Source organism: Phallusia mammillata, chromosome 4 (assembly GCF_965637545.1).
Source record: "Phallusia mammillata chromosome 4, kaPhaMamm4.hap1.1, whole genome shotgun sequence".
Lineage (NCBI taxonomy): Eukaryota > Metazoa > Chordata > Ascidiacea > Phlebobranchia > Ascidiidae > Phallusia > Phallusia mammillata.
This window is the reverse complement of record NC_137255.1, coordinates 4,483,641-4,505,630: the sequence shown is the minus strand read 5'-3', so window position 1 is coordinate 4,505,630 and position 21,990 is coordinate 4,483,641. Positions and strand designations below refer to the sequence as shown.

The 21,990-nt window shown below is 38.3% G+C and overlaps 3 protein-coding genes and 2 long non-coding RNA genes across 7 annotated transcripts in view; 3 read left to right on the top strand and 2 right to left on the bottom strand.

Annotated features, from left to right (window-relative positions):
• The window catches only part of LOC145222323 (uncharacterized), a 44,535-nt gene that overhangs the window by 3,103 nt on the left and 19,442 nt on the right, over window positions 1-21,990 (bottom strand). Inside the window, exons 19-22 of one of the 3 annotated variants that reach the window (XM_080088420.1) lie at window positions 21,832-21,969; window positions 19,507-19,665; window positions 19,112-19,253; window positions 17,877-18,621 (exon numbers count right to left, since the gene is read on the bottom strand). In XM_080088420.1, coding sequence (XP_079944546.1) covers window positions 18,504-18,621; window positions 19,112-19,253; window positions 19,507-19,665; window positions 21,832-21,969 — 557 coding nt within the window. In that variant the 3' untranslated portion in view covers window positions 17,877-18,503. Of the gene's footprint in view, window positions 1-17,876; window positions 18,622-19,111; window positions 19,254-19,506; window positions 19,666-21,831; window positions 21,970-21,990 lie in introns of those variants that run through there. The other 2 variants (XM_080088419.1, XM_080088421.1) reach the window with 2 other exon arrangements.
• LOC145222331 (kelch-like protein 28) lies at window positions 1,779-5,813 on the bottom strand. Its single transcript, XM_080088435.1, has 6 exons — window positions 5,685-5,813; window positions 5,473-5,596; window positions 3,354-3,507; window positions 3,057-3,271; window positions 2,565-2,708; window positions 1,779-1,873 (listed from the first exon to the last, which is right to left on the bottom strand). The coding sequence occupies exons 1-6, from the start codon at window positions 5,744-5,746 to the stop codon at window positions 1,844-1,846; spliced, it is 729 nt and encodes a 242-aa protein (XP_079944561.1). The 5' UTR covers window positions 5,747-5,813; the 3' UTR covers window positions 1,779-1,843.
• On the top strand, window positions 8,014-8,616 carry LOC145222335 (uncharacterized). Its single transcript, XR_013859313.1, has 2 exons — window positions 8,014-8,295; window positions 8,523-8,616. It is a non-coding gene; the product is annotated as an uncharacterized LOC145222335 (long non-coding RNA).
• LOC145222264 (uncharacterized) lies at window positions 8,837-12,534 on the top strand. The gene has a single exon (XM_080088351.1). It carries the CDS (start codon window positions 8,837-8,839, stop codon window positions 12,395-12,397), a length of 3,561 nt encoding a protein of 1,186 aa, XP_079944477.1. The 3' UTR covers window positions 12,398-12,534.
• Window positions 17,422-19,209, top strand: LOC145222336 (uncharacterized). The gene is made up of 3 exons (XR_013859314.1): window positions 17,422-17,571; window positions 17,812-17,882; window positions 19,148-19,209. It is a non-coding gene; the product is annotated as an uncharacterized LOC145222336 (long non-coding RNA).

Here is a 21,990-nt window from a genome sequence, read left to right as displayed (position 1 = left end):
CTTACCATTGCAAACAACAGTTCCATGTTCTCGTCTTTCATGCAACATATCACTTATGCTCATCCACTTTTTGTTGTAGATGTCAAACTTTTCACAACTTGACAGTATTTCACCATTGTAACCTCCAGTAACATAGAGAAAATCTGCAACTAAAAAAATACAAGTGTATAATGTTTTATTTTTTTGTTGTATTTAACACTGATGAACTAGTTTGTTAATTGCCATTTCTACATTCACTAAAAGTAAAATATTTGTTCATAAGTTCATGGGTCTTGACTGTCAAAGTGTAATACTGTAAATGTGACTTTTTGCACTACTAAAAAATAGTAATGTATATGGTTTGTTCACAACCAACTTCGCCCTTCATCTCTGAATTGTTTTAATATTACCAAATTCGTAACCATTAACTGCACTAGAAATTGTTGGTAATTGTTTTTATTATTATTATAAATTAGTTTCCTGTGCTCTTAAGCACGTTGGGCAGCAAGCATGTTTCACTTTTTCCTGTCTTTTGTGATGGCCTCCATCTTCTTCACGTTTAACTCTCTTATTTTCAGATATTTGCAGAAATACACCCTCCAGGTAAGTTTTGGCCTTCCCTTTTTTCTTTTCCCTTGCGGTGTCCAGCTCATAGCAATTTTCAAAGCCCGTTTGTCTAACATACGTAACACATGTCTTGCAAGTCTGAATCTCTGTGTTGACACGATGGTACACAGATACTTTGTACCACTAATTCAGTACACCTCATCATGGTGATTTTTAAGAGTTTTAAAATCAGTTTGTGTGAGGTACAACTAATTAGATTGAAAATTACAAATACAATACACTATATGCAACATAAAACCTGCACATTTTGCCATTATTCACTAATTGTGCCCTCCACTGTTCTTGTGCTACAAAAACTTTCAGAACTGTGCTGCTATATTATTGTGGAATTGTGTTGCTCAGTTTTCTGTCATCAAGCGTAATCAAATCAAAACTCAAAATAAACTACAGTACAGAAAGCAAAGTATCTAACAACACAAGAACTTATATTTTAAAAAATAACTTTTTAAAACTAACTGCTATGTTATCCACTAGATATTACAGAAAAAGCTGTACCCTTTAGTAGCAACTTTTCTACATGTTACCTTATTTTAAAAAGCAATAACATAAACAAAATAACAGTTAACAGAGAAAAGCCTACTTTGAATTAATGCTGATCCACAATAAAAACGTGCTTCTCTCATGTCTGGTATTGCAATCCATCCTGTTTGTTCATTCAGGTCAAGCATTTCTCCACTTTTGTGTGGATTTTCACCATCACAAGATTTAGCACCTCCAACGACATAAACTTTATTTCCAACTTTTACTGATAATGCTCCACATCGTGGTGCTTGGAGTTTCTGTTTAAACAAACAGCTTAAAAATTTTCTATTACAGTATCCACAAAAACGTCAAATACTGTAGTTGCAAAAGGAGCAAAAGGTAAGCAGATTTAAAACATTGGTTTTGAACATAAAAAATAACCTACATATTAGGAAGCATAAAAGTGTGATTAATAATAACAAAACAAAGTCTACATCATTACATGTACTTGAGGTGGTTTCCATTCATAAATTTTACATCATTAAACTGGGAATACAGCAGCTTGTTTGAACATTGTTTGTTTTCATCACAAAATAAAACACACATGCTATATTAAGGCATAAAAAACAATAATTTTCAATTTATAGTTGAACAGACAGATTTATATGTGGTTTGTTAAGCGCTCACAAGAAAACAAATATTACTGGGAGTTGCCTTCCTTGTTTGGTGATAACATCATAAACAACACAATCTTGTTCCGTATTTTCTCCACCAATTAAAAGAAACTGTTTGGAGTGTTTCTCACCTTTGAGTAAAAAGGTTTACAAAATTAGTTGTACTTCAACAAGCAAAAACAAACAAATACCTTGAAATTTCATGTTCATTATAAGAGAAGCTTGGGTCAACAAGTTTAAACAAACCATGTTGTTTTTCACCAAGTTCTGTGAAGTAAAAATGGCAAATTGTTGATAAACTACTTAATTTATTTTATAATTTATAATTTATTTTGTTTATGTTTTGACTCAAAAATGAGTTGAGGTTCAGGATACTTGAAGTTTTATTTCTTTTTAAAAAATTAGGCAGTAAGTTTGTAAGTTTTCGAGTAAGTTTAACCCAATGTTAAATCAAGTAAAAAACAACACAATATTTTACAAGTAAAATTTTAACGATTGTGACAAAACTGCATCTCTAATAAACTAATAACCATAAAATCAGGGGTCTTCACCATGGGTACAAAAGTGTTTGTGATACCTCTTTCCTGGTGAGGGTTTTCCTATTGCAAGGATAAGTTCCAGTTCACAATATATGAACATTTAGTACAACATGCACAGCATTTATTTGAGCCAACCGTCCTTTTCAGGTATCTTATTTAGATTAAACATTAACAAATGCTCAATGTCAGATGAATGCTCCACATGTTTTGATGACAAATTGCATCAGTATCATACCGAGACAGGCATAACACATTTACTTTTCGAGACAAGTTGTACAATTACCTCCTCATAAACTTTAGTCAGAAAGTCAACTGCCATCAAAGAAAGATCTAGTTTAGAGTAAAGTTTCACAAACAAATCCTCACGTTGAAGAGGGTTGTGATAAACCCATTGCACAATTCCAGTGAAAACAGCTTCCTCATAGTTCTGTACATAATTACATAAAAGTGGAAATATTCATTTGTGCAGCATACAGGACAGGCAACCATGTGTGTGATTCGACTTTTAGTTTGTTTACCATTGAGCCTGTGTAGTTCAGTTGGCAGAGCATGATTGCCGCAATGTGCCCTGACATGTGTTTGAATCCCATAACAGTCTAGTTTGTAGTCTGTGCTTTGCAATATGTCAATGCTTTGAAGATGGCTTGATTTGGCATGTCGCCCCTTTAATAGGCCCGGCACACCATAATTTAGTGTTAAATCAATTATTTTATACATCAACACACCAGCAAAAAAATCAAATAATAACATGTCTACAATAAAATACGTTACATACTTTGATTCGATTGTCAAGGATGTAAGACACATCATCAAATTCAAGTTGCTTAAAATCCTCACTTTGTACAACAGCTTCAAAGTTTTCCACAATACAGTGGTTTGCTTTTGTAACTAAACCATCCAGGTTGTATCGCTGAGCATAAGCCCGGAGTCTTAAGCAATTGTCAGCAGATACCACACTCAGGAGAAAGGCAGTACATTTTGCTTTGAGAACTGCAAAAGAACAGTTTCACAATAGTTTTTTTTTTTAATTTTTAATGTCATGCATTGCAAAATGTCAAGAAACTCAGAAAACCTTTAATTTCAGTGTATTCTGCATCATCCAAAACATCAAACATGTTTTCTTTTGTTATTTCAATTTGACCAGAATAAATGAACTGAATGATATTTGCAAGTCGCTGATGTGGAATCTTTTGCATTCTAACGATGCCTTCATATTTTTCTTTCATCTGCAAAATTGTGCTCATGAAAAAAGGTAAACATTATGTTTACTTAACCTATGAACAGGGGCGGCTCGTGCTAGGGTGCTACGGAGCTGCAGCATCCCCCCAGTATTTTTACTTAATACTCCTAATATAATATTACATGTAACTTTTATTATTATTTTTTTTTTATTCGTTAGTAATATATCATAAACATAATTTGCCCCTTAATCACCTTTTTTTTGAAAAAAAAACAAATTTAAAAAATCATGGAATTAATAAGTTGTCTATGCTGGAGCTGCAGTTCCAGTTTTGTGACGTTTCATGACGTTACATGACGTTTTGCAGTTGTGCGCATGCACACTTGTAAAAGCAACATGCCAGGCGGAATGGGCGACAGGGTGCTGCGGTTCGTGCAGCTCCACCAATCACATAGCGTGTGAACTGGCAATCCAACATGTAGTCATCTGTTCCGGGTCTATTGAGTGCCAAAGCAAAACCTGTGCACTATATTCTTAAGTTCGGCAGTGAGTATAGTTAAATAACTATTTTGCTATCTTTCAACTTATTTTTTTGAAGGTTAGTCGTGACTTTTGGTGTATCTACCACCTTGAAAAGTCACGATTAACCTTTATAATAAATAACTGAGTTAAAAAGTTTTAAGACAGAATGGGATAAAACATCTGCTATTTCATAAATATGTCATGCAGGAATAGGCAACAACAAGAAATACTCAGGAATAGGCAACAACAAGAAATAGTTTTAGTTCTGAATGCTACCAAAGAAAAATAGCTCTGTGACTGTGAATTTAAATGCCTCACTGAAATTCAGGCAATATCAAATGCAGAACAAACAATTGCAGAAGCCACAGGAATTTTGAATAACTGAGTGATGACCATTTTAAGTTTTGGTTTTTTAACACCACATGTACTGTTTCTATAAACAGTAGCTGCTAAATTGGTTCTACAGAGGAGATAATAGTGGCCACCAAGCATATCCTATTGTTGACAAAGAAAAGCTAGTTACCGAATTAAAAATGTTTCTGTAGATCTGATGTTTATGATTACTTTGAAAGATGATGTTTTGACAAGTTAAGATGAAAAATCCCTTTTGCAATTTCCATGAGCCCTTAAGGCAAAACGATTCTTTTCAACACTGAAAAGGATGCAAACTTTTCTAAGGGACACCATTATTTCCAAAAGACTTGCTTTTGCAGTGCTAGCACTAAATAGAAACAAACAGTTTCTTAGTTGTCATTTGGAAATCACAGAAGAAGTTGTTGTGATTTACGGTATTAACATCCGCTTAGTTTCGAGTCTGTGTCACGTGTGTTTTTGTGTCACATTATTACTGCATGTTATTGAGTTTGGCCCATTGGCATGCAAGTAAACAAAATTCCCCAATGATACTGTCTGCTGTTTACACTCGTGCACATTAATGCATAACAAAATTATGTCACAATTGAGTTACTAATTAAAATTTGTATTACTTGTTTTTCTACACAAAACAATGGCTGGAAATCTAGAAATGTGGCTTTTCTATATTTATAACTTATATATATGTGTTAAATAAAGGCTAAAATTTGGAGCAGCACCCCCAGAAGTTTTAGGCACGAGCCGCCACTGCCTGATTGCTTAATGTTGTGTTCGCATGTAAAAAAAGTTTGGTAAAGTTTTGTTCTATTTAGTAAAACTTGTGTAGCAATTGCTGCCTGAAAATCAATATGTGGGGGGTAGTGCTATATAATTTATTCCACTAAACATTCCATGTTTAAAAATGTTTTGACATGCAACTTTGTGTTGTCATGAGTAAATAAAGAGGAAAGGAGCTGCTTCCACAGGTTGCTTTTTTCATTTATTTATGTTATACTTTGGCGCTTATTGGACCAGCTTTACCCTTAAAAAAGGCCTATTTCGAATTTTTTAGATGGACGCATATGTCTACAAGTCAACCAAGTTTTGTTAAACTTTAAAACTTGCAATCAGCCATTACCTCAATCGTAAACATTCTTCTGAAATAGTTTGAAACAAGCATCAACACACTTTTATGAACTTTGAATTGCTTTCCCTCTGACTCCAGCACCAAATCACAAGTGGAATCTGCTGCATTTCGGTCACTACATCCATAATTAGAAGTTGTAAAAAAATGGAGTAAAAGTTATTTTAGCTTTGTTACTGTGTCATCAACTTACATAAAAAACTTACTTAATGAGTAGTTGACCCAACCAAGCTTGATGCTTCATAACAGCATCATTAATGGGTAGCATAGTTACTGCATGAAGTTACAACCAACACAAAACTTAAGACACAATGCTATGCTTCTATAAATCAAAAGTACCATACTGCAAAAAAACATTGCAAAACAGGTCATATTTTAACCCTAATATAAAAATACAGTTCTGTTAAAATCAGTTTTTTAAAGTACAATTGTAATCAAGTTAATTTAGTGTTAGAACATAGTTATAATATCACTTGTTGGTGATAGCAATACAAACTGTGGTCCACAACAACATTACATTTTTGTTTAGTAAAACTTATCGAAGAACATTTGTCAGGTATATAAAGCATGTGGTTTATACAGCTTGTGCACCCCTACAGCTTAAATTAACCATAAAATAATTTACTTCTTACACATATATTTTAACATTGCCATGAAGAAATAATTTTACCCATTATAACCTGTTTTCAATACATAAGAATGTTCCGGGGCAACTTGCTACATCCCAGACTTCACAGAAATTATTATTTGTAAATAAACAAATTCCATAATTTGTTATTGTGATGGAACAAAGGAGCATTACTTGGTTTACTAAACTATTTTTTCGACAATTTTTTGCTAATCTAACTTCAAATAGAACTGTTAAAAGGTGACAAGCTCTGGGAAGTCCCATCTGAATCGCACACATGTCATAGTTTGAGAAAGGCAGCATTAGGGCTAGTACACTAACAATTGGGGTTCCTCAATTTCTAACTATTCTGTTTCTTAAGAAACGAGAAATTTTAAATTCATTTATAATTATTTCTTAAACTCGAGACTAGATTGTTCATAGATTTATGAGAAAGAACTCTACTAAGAATCCCCCAGTGCATTATTACTAAAATAACAGGATCTGTGAAAAAAGTTTGGAAACCTGTGTACTGAAGCAATCACCACGCTCAAAGTGGCTATAATACATTATCAAGCGTCAACAGTGAAAGGCAACTGCAATGAATCATGTAGACCTATGGTCAACAGAAGTTAGGTTTATCGCGAGTAAACACTCTGCAGTGTTTAATACTGGCAGTAACACATTCCAGCATAAGCAACACAACCTATAAACCATCTAGCATTAAAGGTTTATTCCATTGCCATTAAAGGTTTATTCCATTGTTATGCTATACACACTCCTGCAATGTTCGAGATTAGTTTCAGTTTCTCCCCAAGCGTTCTCACTTGAGGGAAATCCCCATTTGTTAAAGAAATGTTTCGCCGGTTTTGCCATAAAAAATATTTGAAAAAGATGTCAGTTCTCAGTTGCCAGTTGCAAGCACTAACCTAGCCGATAAAAAATACTTTTTTCTCGACCATCGGTGGTTGCAAGGCGTCATTTGCAAACTCAAAAACGCAGAAGTTGTTTTTTGCCATTTACAGTGACGATCTGTTAAACAACTATTTAAAAACGTACATATGTAGCGGTCACAGATTGGCAAAGCAAAAATTCATGGTTGCAAAAGTCCTATAACCAGTGGTGGGATTCAAATTGTTCGTCAACCGGTTCTATCACAAAAGTCAATTTTTTCAGCCGGATCGGGTACAAAAGTCCAGTGAAAGAAACCAGTAATGCTAACCGGTTTGCTGATCTAAAAAAATAGGGAGACGGTTCTATAGAACCGGTGCGAACCGACTGAATCCCACCACTGCCTATAACCCTACGTACAACTGTTTTAAATTCGTTTATGAACAGTAAGATTCCAGCAGTACTTGTTTTTCGTGCACAAAACTTTGCTTCCAGCAAAACTTCTAACGAGAAAAAGGCAAAATTGTGATAAAACAGCTTTTTTAATCTTGGAAACATACTTATCAGCTAGTTCCTCTAAACTACCGTGTAATTTAGTTTTGAATTTTGTACACCGATGTGAACACAGTACTGAACGACTAAAGTTCAAATGGCCAGCCTTCTGACTAGCACAAACCCTAGTTATCCATTAACAGAAGATAAGCTACACCTTTCCTAAAGTAAAAATGCTTGCATGCAATGCACATAACGTTTTTAGCGTTGAACCAATAATCTGTCTATTAATCTAATGGAGACAATGTGCTAACAAAACATTTTCTGAACGTGAAAAAATCTTGGCGATCACAAAACATGGTATATTTTTCCGATTGCCAAACTGCGTCCCCCAAAGCTGATTAATTCTAGAGTCAATTTCGAAGTTTTCATCACGGTAAATCCGAACTTAACAAACTAATGTCTTCCGAGTAACCTCGCTGCTGTTTCCGTATAGGCGGGTTTCATTTGGCCAGCAGAACCCGCGGGTTCAACTACCGTTGTTACAGCGAGAATTAATTGTTCCGCTTGGCTGATTTAAGTTCTCCTTTATTCGTGACGTATTGAAATATTCATCCGCGACAGAGCATGTGCTTTGAACGCCACGTTTTTGTGAGCTGCGTTAGTTGCTAGGTTTGCAGTCAATTTAAGTGAATTTATCCTAATTTCTTGTGACTATTTTGTTTATAGTGAAACTGTAAATGTTAAGAGCAATAGCAAAAATGCTGAATTGTCAGTTGTGGAACCTCTAGCCGCGTGCTAGTAAAGCCCTGGTTACCCAACAGTTGGTATGTTTTATGTTCTTACTTGATTTGTGTTTAACTTGTGTTAATGTGTATTTTAACAGTAACTTGACTTGTTATGAGTAATTGTAAGTAATTTTAATGTAAAATGTGACTGATTAACGTGGATTTAAGTAAGACCTGTGTGTACTGTTAAAATTGCTTATTGTGTGATGGTCGCTATGACGTCATAATGTGTACGTCTGGCTTATGTATGTTATTTGTGGTTACAGAAAAACCGTTGCCGTTGCTATTGACGTTGTCGTCTTGGTTTATTCGTCAGCGTTGCCTTTTATCGCCAAAAAAGAACATTCGTTGCAAATGCAAGAGTGGGTCGTCTTGGAGGACAGGCTGTAGGACGGGCGCGTTTTACAAAAAGGGTTATCTAGTGTGACGAACGGCGCAAGGCCAGGCTGCGCACCTAGCGGTCGTTACATTAAAGTTTTTCAACTTACGGAAAAACTGTTGAAAAATAAAGTTTTTCAACTCGTTGAAAATAAAGGTTTTCAACTTCGAACTTTCTAACATCGTTGGTAGAGCTATCAAGATGGTTGAATCTCAACACACTCTTGACAATTTAGTTAAACGACTGAACTTGGCATATCAAGATGCAGAGGAAATTATGATTGATTCCTCGAATGTGCAACAGTTAAAAGAGAAGACTTCAGCCATTGATTTCCTGCACGACCAATGTGTTGGCAAACATACAACACGGCTGGATTTTGTTAAAAAGAAAAAAGATAGAAGAAAAATTAATGCTGCGCTCTCAAGTTTGCGAAGTGGCAAGCAAGAATTTGATGCGCGCACAGAAGAATGGTTAGAGGAAGTAAGGCGTTCCAAACCGCCTGAATACTCAAGCAAGGAACCGTCTGCCAGCGATTTTGGTTCTAGAAGCAAGACTGGTTCATATGCTAGCTCGAGGTCGAGTTGCAAACGTACTGAAGCGCGCGTGAGAAAAGAGGTCGCACTTCTGGAAAAGGAGTTTCTGCAGAAAAAAATGGAAGCAGAAAGTTTACTTAAATCCTCTGAAAATCAATTAAAAATTCTCGAAGCTGATCATAAGATAAAGGCGGCCACAGCGGAAGCTGACTTATGGGAAAGGACATCTTCATCTGGGTCATGTTTTGCTGGATTTCAGCCTGAGAAGCAAGTTAAATTACCAGTCCTCTTCACACCTGAGTCCAAACTCGAAGTAGTAAAAGAGGAAAGGCATGCACCAGAGTCCGGCAATATTAACAGAAGCAGTTTAGAAGCGCAGGTAACGGACATTCCGTCCTCATCGCGTTGCGAACCTAAAACAAAAACGGAAGTGCTGAATCATGAGCCGGAGGTGAGTGACCTGTGCCGTGTTGCTGCAGTGTTGAAGGCAGGGATGGAGCTTCCCAGACCACAGCTATTGTATTTTGAAGGTGATCCGCTAATGTACACGCGTTTCATGATAAGCTTTGACGAAAATATTGGTCGACGTGTAGACAGCGACAGTGTGAAGCTTAATTATCTCATCCAATACTGTCGAAAAGAAGCACATGCAATGATTGCCTTTTGCATTGGCCTTGACCCTCCGGAAGGTTACCGAAGGGCTCGCGAGTTGTTATTCGAGCGGTATGGACGTCCTATCATAGTCGCACGTGCGTACGTGGATAAGCTAAGTCACTGGCCTTATCTGAAATCCGATGATACTGACGGACTGATAGATCTAGCACAGGCATTAGAAGAGTGTCTAGTGACCCTGACTCATCTGGGATACTTCGCAGACATCAACAATTTTGAAAATATGCTGAATATAATAAAGCGATTGCCGTTTGCACTGCAAAGTCAATGGAGAAGACATGCTGCTAAAATTGAAAGGAATGGGGAAGAGCCTCGTTTCTGTCACCTTGTTGAATTCGTTAAGAAAGAAGCGTACATTGGAACCACGATGTTTGGTCGAGTGTTGGGTCCTCGGAAGGACAGAGATACGCAGAAAAGGCGCAGCAAATCTCCTACGACGAGGACAAGAGCATCGACTCATGCGACATCGGTTGCTCCGGGAAACGAGCGTAAGGCTGAACCGAGAAGTCCTCAGAAGCAGGGATGTCCTTTGTGCAGTAAATCACACGACCTTGGCAATTGCGACGTGTTCAAACGGAAAACCTTTGTAGAGCGAAGAAAGTTTCTGCGTCAAGTTCGGCTGTGTGACAATTGTTTCGTAAAGGGTCATATAGCAAGAACATGTAGTTTACCAAGCTCTTGCACCATCGGCGGATGCCGTGGAAAGCATCACAACCTTCTGCACTGGACAGAATGGAAGACTTCTTCAACTGCACCCGTACGCGAAGCGTCTACGCAGGCCTCAGAAGAGAAACCCACATCATCAAATGCAACTGTCACCTGGACTTGCATGAGCACTCAAGCAGAGAGTGTGTACCTTAACATAGTGCCGGTAATGGTTACAGCCAGTAATGGTAGAAAGCTGGAAACTTACGCCTTTTTGGACCAAGGATCGACTACAACCTTGTGTGACAAACGACTGATCGAGCAGCTAGACGTCGGGGGGAGAAAGACAACGTACTCCTTGACCACTGTCAGTGATAGGTCACAGAGAAGAGAGGGTTTGGCCGTCGATTTAACGGTGGCGTCGCTCGACGGGAAGCAATCCGTACGATTAAACGACGTTTTGAGCGTGGACAGTTTGCCAGTCTCCCCGAACAGAATACCGGAAGGGTCGCTTTGGCGGTGGCCTCACTTGCGTAACTTAGAGTTTCCTGTCTTGCCCCATGGGGAAGTCATGTTGCTGATTGGAGCGAACGTTCCCGAGGTGTTCTGGATAAATGATGAACGAAGAGGCGGAAGAAAGGAGCCAAGTGCCGTGCGTTCTATGCTCGGTTGGTCGCTTGTAGGTCCTTGTCATAGTAATGGTTCAAGAAGTTCACAGATACGGGTGAATTTTGTAACCTCGCAGGACGAAACGTTGCACCAACAGATAAAATGCATGTGGGAAAGCGACTTTGGCCAAACCGCGTTATCACCCAGAACGACACTGTCGAAAGAAGACAGATACGCATTGAAGCAGATGGAAAGCTCAGTGAAGTGTCATAACGGACACTACCAACTGCGATTGCCATGGAGACCAGGTGCTCCAAACTTGCCAAATAACCGTGCTATGGCAATGAAGCGTTTGTCATACTTAAAACGGCGATTGGAAACTGATTCGCAGCTGTATGAGAAGTACAAGCAAACGTTGGATACCTACTTGAACGAGGGTTATGCCAGACGTTTAAAGGGCGACGACAATGAGCCGGAAGATGGCGCTGTTTGGTACCTGCCGCATCACCCGGTTGTACACCCGCAGAAACCTGGAAAGGTGAGGGTCGTCTTTGACTGCGCCGCCAGATATCATAATATTTCGCTGAATGACCAGCTTTTGCAAGGCCCAGATTTGCTCAACAGTCTTTTTGGGACGCTTGTTCGATTTCGCCAGGAACCAGTTGCGTTTGTCGCCGATGTAGAAGCGATGTTTCACCAGGTAAAGGTTGATCCGATCGATACATCTGCACTAAGATTCGTTTGGTGGCCTGAAGGCGATTTGTCACGTGAACCCGTTGATTACCAGATGCTGGTACACATATTCGGTGCAGCCTCATCTCCTTGCTGTGCTGGGTACTGTTTGCAGAAAACTGCCGAAGATAACAAGGAGAATTTCAGTTCTGAAGCGGTTTCGACAGTGAAACAAAACTTCTACGTGGATGATTGTTTGAAGTCCGTAAAGAACGAAGACGATGCAATCAAATTGGCCGGCGAGTTGCGTGAATTGTTGCAGCTCGGAGGATTTCGGCTCAGAAAATGGGTGAGCAACAGCGAGCGTGTGTTGTCGTCAGTCCCAACCGAAGATAGATCTGTACAGTCCATTATATTAAATGTTGATGTAAAGCACATGGAACGTGTGCTTGGAGTGTTGTGGAATTTTCGCTCCGATGTGTTTGAATTTGACGTAAAGGTCAAAAAGAAGCCTGTAACGAGGAGAGGAATACTTTCCGTGGTCAGCTCCTTGTTCGATCCCTTGGGTTTCGTTGCGCCTGTAGTATTACATGCGCGAAAGCTTTTGCAGGAGCTTTGCAAAGAAAACTAGAAGGGTGGCTTAGCACATATTGCCCTTGCACATACACTATGATCTATTTTAAAACATAAATATAATTCCTTCACTTATTTTATATTGGGTCCCATATTAGCCACCGTCTTTTAAAACGTTAGTTGTTTCTGCAGGCAGAAACTAATGGGTCCCCACACATGCAAAGTTGTAAATACTGCATTTCAAGAGATAACCATAAGAAACTTTGGTGTTGTAAAGTAAAACACTGTGATTGGTACTAGGATTAAATAGCCACGCTATGCAAAGTTCAAACTATACAAATCGACTCAATTCAAGCATTGTTTAAAGTTTGTCTAGTTTAAAACAAAGAAGTAAAACACAACAATCGATACCTATAAATGGCATAACATTTCCAACAATTGCGCACTGTTTAAAAACTCACCCATTTTAGGGGGCTAGTAGGGTGACTATTGGGGCTACAGGGTTTAACACAACAATCGTCATTTGTAAATGGCAAATTGTACAAGCTATCCAAATTTCAGCCAATTCCGACCCTGTTTAAAAAATTTACCCTTTTTAGGGGGCTAGTGGGGTAAATGCTGGGGCTACAGGGTTTAACACAACAATCGTCATTTGTCAATGGCAAATTGTACAAGCTATCCAAATTTCAGCCAAATCCAACCCTGTTTAAAAATTCACCCATTTTAGGGGGCTAGTGGGGTAAATGCTGGGGCTACAGGGTTTAACACAACAATCATCATTTGTAAATGGCAAATTGTACAAGCTATCCAAATTTCAGCCAATTCCGACCCTGTTTAAAAATTCACCCATTTTAGGGGGCTAGTGGGGTAACTGATGGGGTTCTTCACCCTAATGTTGAAAATATGAAACTGCAATGACCCAAACAACAATCCTGTAAAATTTTGTCCAAATCGGCAAATGTTTCAATTTTGACCACTAGGGGGCGTTTTAACCAACAACCGTAATGACTTGTGACGTCACAAGGCTGTGAACAACCCCCTTGACTGCTATCCGCAAACACGTTCACCAAGCAATCCTTAAACATAAGTACCATATGTAGTTGGCTTTATAACATCACACAAAACTAACGTTTGTGGTGCGCACAAACCACATTTTACATTTTGGGGGCTAGCGGGGTAAATACTGGGGTTATCATGACAAACGAAGCAGATGGCACATCTACACAACTATATCTACCATCTGTGAAAGTTTCATCCAAATCCATCAAACATTTCAGGGCAAAATGGGGTGGACAAACTTCAGGGAAGAAAAAAAAAAAAAAGAAAAAAAAAAGAAAAAAAAAAAAAAGAAATCGAGTAAAATCAAGATGTGTCCCCTTCAAGGAAGGGGACCCATAATTATGGCTGGGATCAGGAAGTTCCACCGGATATAGAAAAGAGATGGAACGCATGGACTTCTGAGCTTCCAGGTCTATCGGTAATTAAGATTAAAAGGTGTTTCCAAACAACTGGGCTCGAAGTCAAGACGCACGAGCTGCATCATTTCGCAGATGCGTCTTCCTGTGGATACGGAACAGTCGCATACTTGCGAACAATGGATGAACAAGGCAATGTGCATTGTTCTTTTGTTACTGGAAAGGCCCGTCTTGCGCCTTTGAAGATGGTATCTATTCCCAGATTGGAATTGACCGCAGCTACTCTTGCTGTCAAGATGGACCAAGTTTTAAGGCAGGAACTTGACTTGGATATCGGACGATCCGTGTTTTGGACCGATTCAACTGCAGTTCTGCAATCCATTTACAACGTAAATAAGCGTTTTTGTACCTTTTTCGCCAACCGACTGGCAAAAATTGAGGAAGGATCCGACGCGTCGCAGTGGAAGCATGTTCCTACTGCACTGAACCCAGCTGATGACGCATCTCGTGGGTGCACTGTAAAGGCTTTTCTCCAAAACAAGCGTTGGTTCACCGGACCTTCGTTTTTAGGCAGCGATGAACGTCACTGGCCTACGAATCCTGTGAATACCAAAGATGTTCCCGAGGAATATTTAAACATGAAACCGAAGAAAATGTTGGCTGTACATGTTGCAGAGGAGCAGTGTTTGTTTGATGATTTAATTTGTCGCTATTCTTCATGGAAGAAATTAAAGAAGGCAGTTGCTTGGCTCCAGCGATTCGTTGACTATCTGCGTTCTCAGAAGAACCAACAGCTATCCAAAAGACTGACTGTCGCTGATCTTGAAAGGGCTGAGCTAGCGATTGTCAAATATGTTCAAGGAAGACAGTTTTCTGAAGAAATAGACGCCTTGTGTAAGTGTGAAGACTTAGAACGCGGCGGAAAGAAGAAAGTCTTGAAGAAACTGCCCTCAAAGGCTCTTCACAGACTGAATCCTGTTTTGATTGATGGTGTGTTGCGAGTGGGTGGCCGTCTGGAAAGGGCACCGATTCCCTTTGAAATTACACCCGATGATTCTCCCAAACGCACATCATATTACTACTTTGATTATTCGCGAGACACACGCTAATGTTTGCCATTCCGGAATGTCGCACACTTGGGCAATTGTTCGTCAGAGATATTGGATTGTGCGAGGTGGTGTAGCGGTAAGAAGAATCCTTGGAAACTGTGTGTTTTGTCGAAGAAGAAATGCTTCAGTCTCGAAACAAATGATGGCCGACTTACCTGTTGAGCGCACGACTCCGGGTGAGCCACCGTTTTCATCTGTGGGTGTGGATTACTTTGGACCCATACTCGTAAAACAAGGAAGAAGTGAAGTCAAACGATACGGTTGCATCTTCACGTGTATGAACGTGCGTGTTGTGCATTTGGAAGTAGCGCACTCGCTTTCTACTGACTCATTTATTGACGCTTTCCGAAGGTTTATTGGAAGACGCGGAAAGCCCAGGCGCATTTTCAGTGATAATGGAACGAACTTCGTCGGCGCTGAGCGCATACTGCGCGAGTCTCTTGAAAAATGGAATCAAACTCACATCGAAGAACGTCTTCGCCAGTGGGGCGTCGACTGGTCATTTAACCCACCTGCTGCCAGCCACATGGGTGGCGTCTGGGAACGTCTAATTCGTTCGGTGCGCAAGATCTTGAGTGTATTGTTGGGACAGCAAGTGCCTTCTGACGAGACGCTGAGTACGCTGCTTGTTGAGGTCGAGTTCATCCTAAACTCGAGGCCCTTGACTCCCATCAGTCTTGATCCTGCCGACAGAGAGCCTCTGACACCGAACCACCTACTTTTAATTGGGCGACATGATATCTCGCCACCCGGAGTATTTGTGAAGGAAGACAACTACGTTCGACGACACTGGCGCCAGGTCCAGTACTTGGCCGACCAGTTTTGGGTCCGATGGACAAATGAGTACCTGCTGACGCTACAGACGCGTCAGAAATGGCAATTTCCCGAAGAGAACCTCGACGCTGGTGATCTGGTCCTGTTGGTCGACAACTCGGCACCACGAGGAAAATGGCTTTCCGGAAGAATCGTAGAAACGTACCCGGATAAGTCCGGGTTTGTGAGAAGTGCTTTGGTTAAAACGCACGTTGGGTCGTTCAAACGACCGATCGCAAAGTTGTGTTTGATTATGAAGGCTTAAAGTGTTTTGTTTGTTCGTTACGTTTACCTTTCTCGCTGTTTGTGTGTTGTAAAGATGTTCTCATGGGTTCGCACATCGTCGGGGGGTATGTTACAGCGAGAATTAATTGTTCCGCTTGGCTGATTTAAGTTCTCCTTTATTCGTGACGTATTGAAATATTCATCCGCGACAGAGCATGTGCTTTGAACGCCACGTTTTTGTGAGCTGCGTTAGTTGCTAGGTTTGCAGTCAATTTAAGTGAATTTATCCTAATTTCTTGTGACTATTTTGTTTATAGTGAAACTGTAAATGTTAAGAGCAATAGCAAAAATGCTGAATTGTCAGTTGTGGAACCTCTAGCCGCGTGCTAGTAAAGCCCTGGTTACCCAACAGTTGGTATGTTTTATGTTCTTACTTGATTTGTGTTTAACTTGTGTTAATGTGTATTTTAACAGTAACTTGACTTGTTATGAGTAATTGTAAGTAATTTTAATGTAAAATGTGACTGATTAACGTGGATTTAAGTAAGACCTGTGTGTACTGTTAAAATTGCTTATTGTGTGATGGTCGCTATGACGTCATAATGTGTACGTCTGGCTTATGTATGTTATTTGTGGTTACAGAAAAACCGTTGCCGTTGCTATTGACGTTGTCGTCTTGGTTTATTCGTCAGCGTTGCCTTTTATCGCCAAAAAAGAACATTCGTTGCAAATGCAAGAGTGGGTCGTCTTGGAGGACAGGCTGTAGGACGGGCGCGTTTTACAAAAAGGGTTATCTAGTGTGACGAACGGCGCAAGGCCAGGCTGCGCACCTAGCGGTCGTTACAACCGTCTTATGCAACCGGACGTACCTCACCAACAATAAAGCTGTGATGTTAAGGTGACTATGCGAATAAAGTTTTACTTGACTTGAAACGTTGGTGGGACCAGTCGAGGGTTTCCTGGGTCCCTAAAAGCTAACCATCCGTGTTAGGAATAAGGGTTTGGTTCCACAAGAAAAGAAACCACAGAATGTTAGGCGGCGAAAATGTGCTGCGTGCATTTAACTAAAAAGATAAAGCTCGTGAGACTACAAAAAAACGTAAACTTGTATCATACGGGGAAGTGTGGGAGACAAACTGTTCTTGAGATTTGAAACTATAATAATTAGGATGACCTTTTGTGGGGTGACCGTATGCAGCAACTTTAAAAACAGATTTAATAGCTTTAAATCGTTTTCCTTTGACACGATCACCAAATCACAAGTCGACTCGCTGAATAGACCACGCGCTACACTTTCACAAACAAAAGGCGATAGTTCGCACAGGAAAACAACATCTTACTAGCACGTCGATCAAACAAGTCTGTCGGATCACAGTTGCACCGTATTTTCGTTAGAGAGCAACCAAGGGGAAAAAAATCCGTATTCTCATAGATTAGCAAATGTCCCAAAGAGGGGAAGACGTTCATAATTTGGGTAACGAGCTGGAACGCCAAGGCGGCACGCTGGTTGCTTTCGAAAGCCATCTGGAAAATAATAAGGAAACTAACAAACGCAAATTAAATTGGAAAACCTTAGAAAAACAAACCAAAGATAAAACTAAAAGAAAGGAAATGAAGAACAACTAACAGAGCAACAAACAAAAGTAGTGACAAAGCAGTGCAATAAACAAGTAAGTAAAATTTTTTGTAACACAAGTAATCTGTTGAACTGTTTTCTTGGTAAATAATAACAGAACGAAAATTAGCTGCGCTAGGATAAAACGCAAGGCAAGGTACCAAAAAAGAGTTTGGTTAGTTTTAAAAAAAATTGGTATTAACCTTTCCACCAAAGAAGCTTCAAATTTCTGCATTTTGCACTACTGGGGTGTTCCTTTCAACCATTTCGAGGTTACTTTCTTCTTGTAAACTAGATGTCTCATCTGCATGGGGAATCTCCACACGTGAATACGAAGTTCCGCCATGGAAATAATTATTAAATTTTGTAAGTTGTTGATTCTACAACTTAATTTTTTGATTCGTATTTACAGGTTGGTGAAACTAAAAACACACTGTAACTGTGTTTTTTTAAAACAAAGATGATATCTGCAGACAGTGCACACTGTTTCGACCTATAAGGTCTCATCAGTGCAGCTGGTGACGAGAGATCGGCCGCATTGGCTAGTGTAGCCATCAAACGGCACTCCAGTATAGGTCGAAACAGTGTGCACTGTCTGCAGCTTATCATTGATTGGCTCATATGCTTTTACAAAGATGATATCGTTTACAAATTGGCTGGATTTTTACTGTTTGAAGAAATATTTACCAATGCATACAACTAAACTATTAATCATTACAAAAACAGAAATACAATTTTGCATATTATTGTCAGTGGAAGAAACTAAAGGTAAAATAAAAACGAAAAGATCCAACAAATTTAAAACAAAAAGCATTGCTGTTGAGATGGTGGAATCTTAAGACCCAGTTTATAAAAATACATTTATACATATGGCATATTGTCAGTAAAAAATATCTAAAAATCTAACATCAGTAACAAAATTACAGTAAATTTTTTTTGGCAAAACAGTCGTGAAATCAATGCAATATACAACACAAAAAACAATCTTCAAATTGCAACAACACTTGCAGTATTAACTGGTTTATCAGTTTCAAATGCAATTGTCCAAACATCTGTAGTTGGGTCATACACTTCAACTGATTTCAGGTTGTTTTTACCATCATATCTGCAGAAAGTGAATAGGTTACTTGTTACAGCACATTTAAACTTTAAATCAGAATCTTCCAGCTGATTGCTTGGTGGATGAAAACTGTAAGATATCTTACGCTTATTGATTCAAAATTTATTTTGTTATCATTTTTATCATTGTTTTATGTGTGTTTCACGTATTGATACCCTTGTGCTTGCCCTTAGATCCTGAAATATATTTATTATATCAAATTATAAGGGTGGATGATTTAATTATTCACCAAATTTAAATCAACAGGTTAGTCATTTGCAACATACCAATATACTTTCTTTTTACCATATTTTCCTGTTATTATTTGGTACAAATCAATATGGGTTCAAAAGGGGGTTTACAAAAAAACTACAAATCAAATAACACTTACAAAGTAAATGAAAACTAGCACTATCACATTTGTGACCCATTTCAAAATGACTTTTTTGATTTTAATTTATAACTTCTAGTCTGAATGAGAATTAAAGGTACTTACCCGCCAATAACATATATTTTGTTTCCAATCACACAGGCTGATGAACTGGAACGTGCAATATTAAGTGATGCAACCATTTGCCATTTGTTTGTTTTTGGATCATATTTTTCAACTGTGTTAAATGGCTGATTTCCATAGCCTCCTGTTGATATGTGTTATTTGGGATGATTTGTTATCAAGTTTACCCCATGTGGAATTTAAACAGCAACTTAGTATTGTTATTTCTGAAGTGTTACTAATATTTATTTGTTTAATAAATGTGTGTTTCTTCATTGAAAAACTGCTTGAAAAACAATTCTACAAAAATAAATAATCCAACATTAAGAACAGGTTGGATAGAATGTTAAAATACATGTGAATGTGTTTATGGTTGTGTATTTAACCTAAATCTTTACCTATTGCATAAATGTTTCCATTCAATACAGCACATGCCAAACGGTTTCTTGCTTGTTTGAGTGGTGCAATCTCATTCCATACATCACTCTGCACATCATAACATTCACATGATGATAATCGATTTCTGCCATCCCATCCTCCAATACAGTAAAGTAAACCTAAGAGAAGGCACACCAACAAAATGATTGTCAGTGTGAAAAAACAGATATGTACATTACAAAAAGCTTTTATTTGTATGTATTAACCTAAATGTATGCCATGTTTAGGAAATACAGAATAAACTATCATAAAACAAACAAAGTATCAGCAATTTTAGTATATTCTGTGCCTGTTTGTGCATTACAAATTGTAAAAAAATTGGATAATTCGATCTTGTGTTTAATTAATATATGCAGTTGTATCTATCCATTGTTGCCAAAAACAACAGTTTTAATCACACAGACAAAATGAGTCATGTGGTTATATGTACAAACTGTTGGATAAATTTGTTACAAATAATATGTTCAAACAAATAGTTGTAAAAAAAAAAAATTCAACTATAAATAACACTGATTAAAACATATATACTTCAGTGGTAATTGTGGTCGCAAAATTATTATAATTAAATTTGTTTGATTTATTTAAACTGTTTTGAGGAAAGCTATTTGGTAAGTGCACATGTATCCATTTTTAAATTAACATAAAACACAATTCTCTTTCCGCTCTTATGTCACCTTGGAAGAATGAAAAATTCCATAAAGCCTGCACAATATTTTAGTAGTACAGACGAATCCGGTTAATCGCATCATCGATTTGCCAAGGGCATTTGAGGCGATTAACCGAATTATGCGATAATCCGGTTGCTATGTTAACAGTACACGCCATTAACAAAAATGCTCATTTTACTTTCCCAGCTAAAACAAAGTTACAGTGACGCTCAACTATGACAACAGAGCAGAATTTTCTTTCTTTTGTTGCAGAGAATTGAAAAAAAGTACTCTCAAGTCAAAACTAGATTGTGTTGAAGTAACAGCAGTAACGCACACATACTCTTTAATTGGCGCACACGCCACAGTTCGCTTGATTTGTGCTTTCTCCTACAGTCAGGTTTTTTTGAAAAGATATGTTACATCGCATCGTAGCCAAGGGGCTCAACAATTTGGGACCTCCCCAATGACGACAGTTTGTGATGTTTTAGGCAGTTTCCCTTATAAATGTGCTAGGCCTCTCGCTTAATATTGCACCTAAAATGGCCTATTGTTTCTGACCAATTTCGTTTTCTAGTTCAAAACAACACGTTAAGCGGCAAAGTGCTTACAACTCTGCCACATTCTACAGTGCAATGGCGCTAAGGCCAGCTGCATCAATTTCTATTATAACCCGTTATCCAATTGACAAAAAGAATAATTGATTTTAGCAAACCTTTAAAGACTCACATTGTGGTGCTACTTTCTAGCTTACTTAGCCAAACTACAGCTACAAGACTAGCGTGACTGTCACGTGATCAACGTATGATCGTTGCTTCAAAAATTTAAACCAGCAACAAATACTAGAGGAATAAATGCCTTTTTTAATCGGTGATCTACTTGATAAGATGCGCAAGGTCACGAACAGAAGACATAAAATATGGCAATCATAAGCACGTTACCAATTACAGAAATCTGAACAACATAATGTGATTACTTGCGATCTAACATTTTTTACAACCATTACGTGTTTGGCGGGTCATGAACAATATAACAGAAAACATTTAACCATTTTTTTACATTTAACATTGTTCAAATTTGGTGCAGTTCGCACTTAGTAAGAAATTACTCAGCGTCTTTGCCGGAACATCAGTTTGGTAATTTTAACACGTTGAATTCTTTATTAGATAAGCCAACAAAAAAGATCAATGTGCACGGCTTTCACTTTTCATGCAATGACTTAAATGATCGGACAAAACATTGCAATTTGTTTACCAATGTAAAAATGGTATGGTAAGTCGCTCAAAATACAAAGATTTTCTATTCCATGTCCTATTAAGCTTATTGTTCGGGGCATTTCTTGTCAACAAGGACCATAGCTTGGTAGGTTTGTGAAAAAAAAACATATTTGCCCCAAAGTCTTGTTTTTACCACATTATCATGTTTATACAGCGACCAGCAATTAAATATTAGTTAATCAAGTTATGCATAATATGGAAGTCCTGTAGTTGGTCTTTAAGTAACCTTTTTAACTTTTATGTTTAATCAAGAATAGTTTTGGACTTTATTATAAAACTCTACAAAAGTTCTAAGTTTAACTTTTGTGACAACAAAACAATTTTGCTCGGAGAGGTGTCTATCCACCATTCCTAAACTTACCATTGCAAACAACGGCTCCATGTTGATCTCTTTTTTGCAACATGTCACTTATGTTTGACCATTTTTTGTTGTGGATGTCAAACTTTTCACAACTAGACAGGGCTGTAACATTGCAACCCCCAGTGACATAGATAAAATCTGCAAATAAGAAAATACACA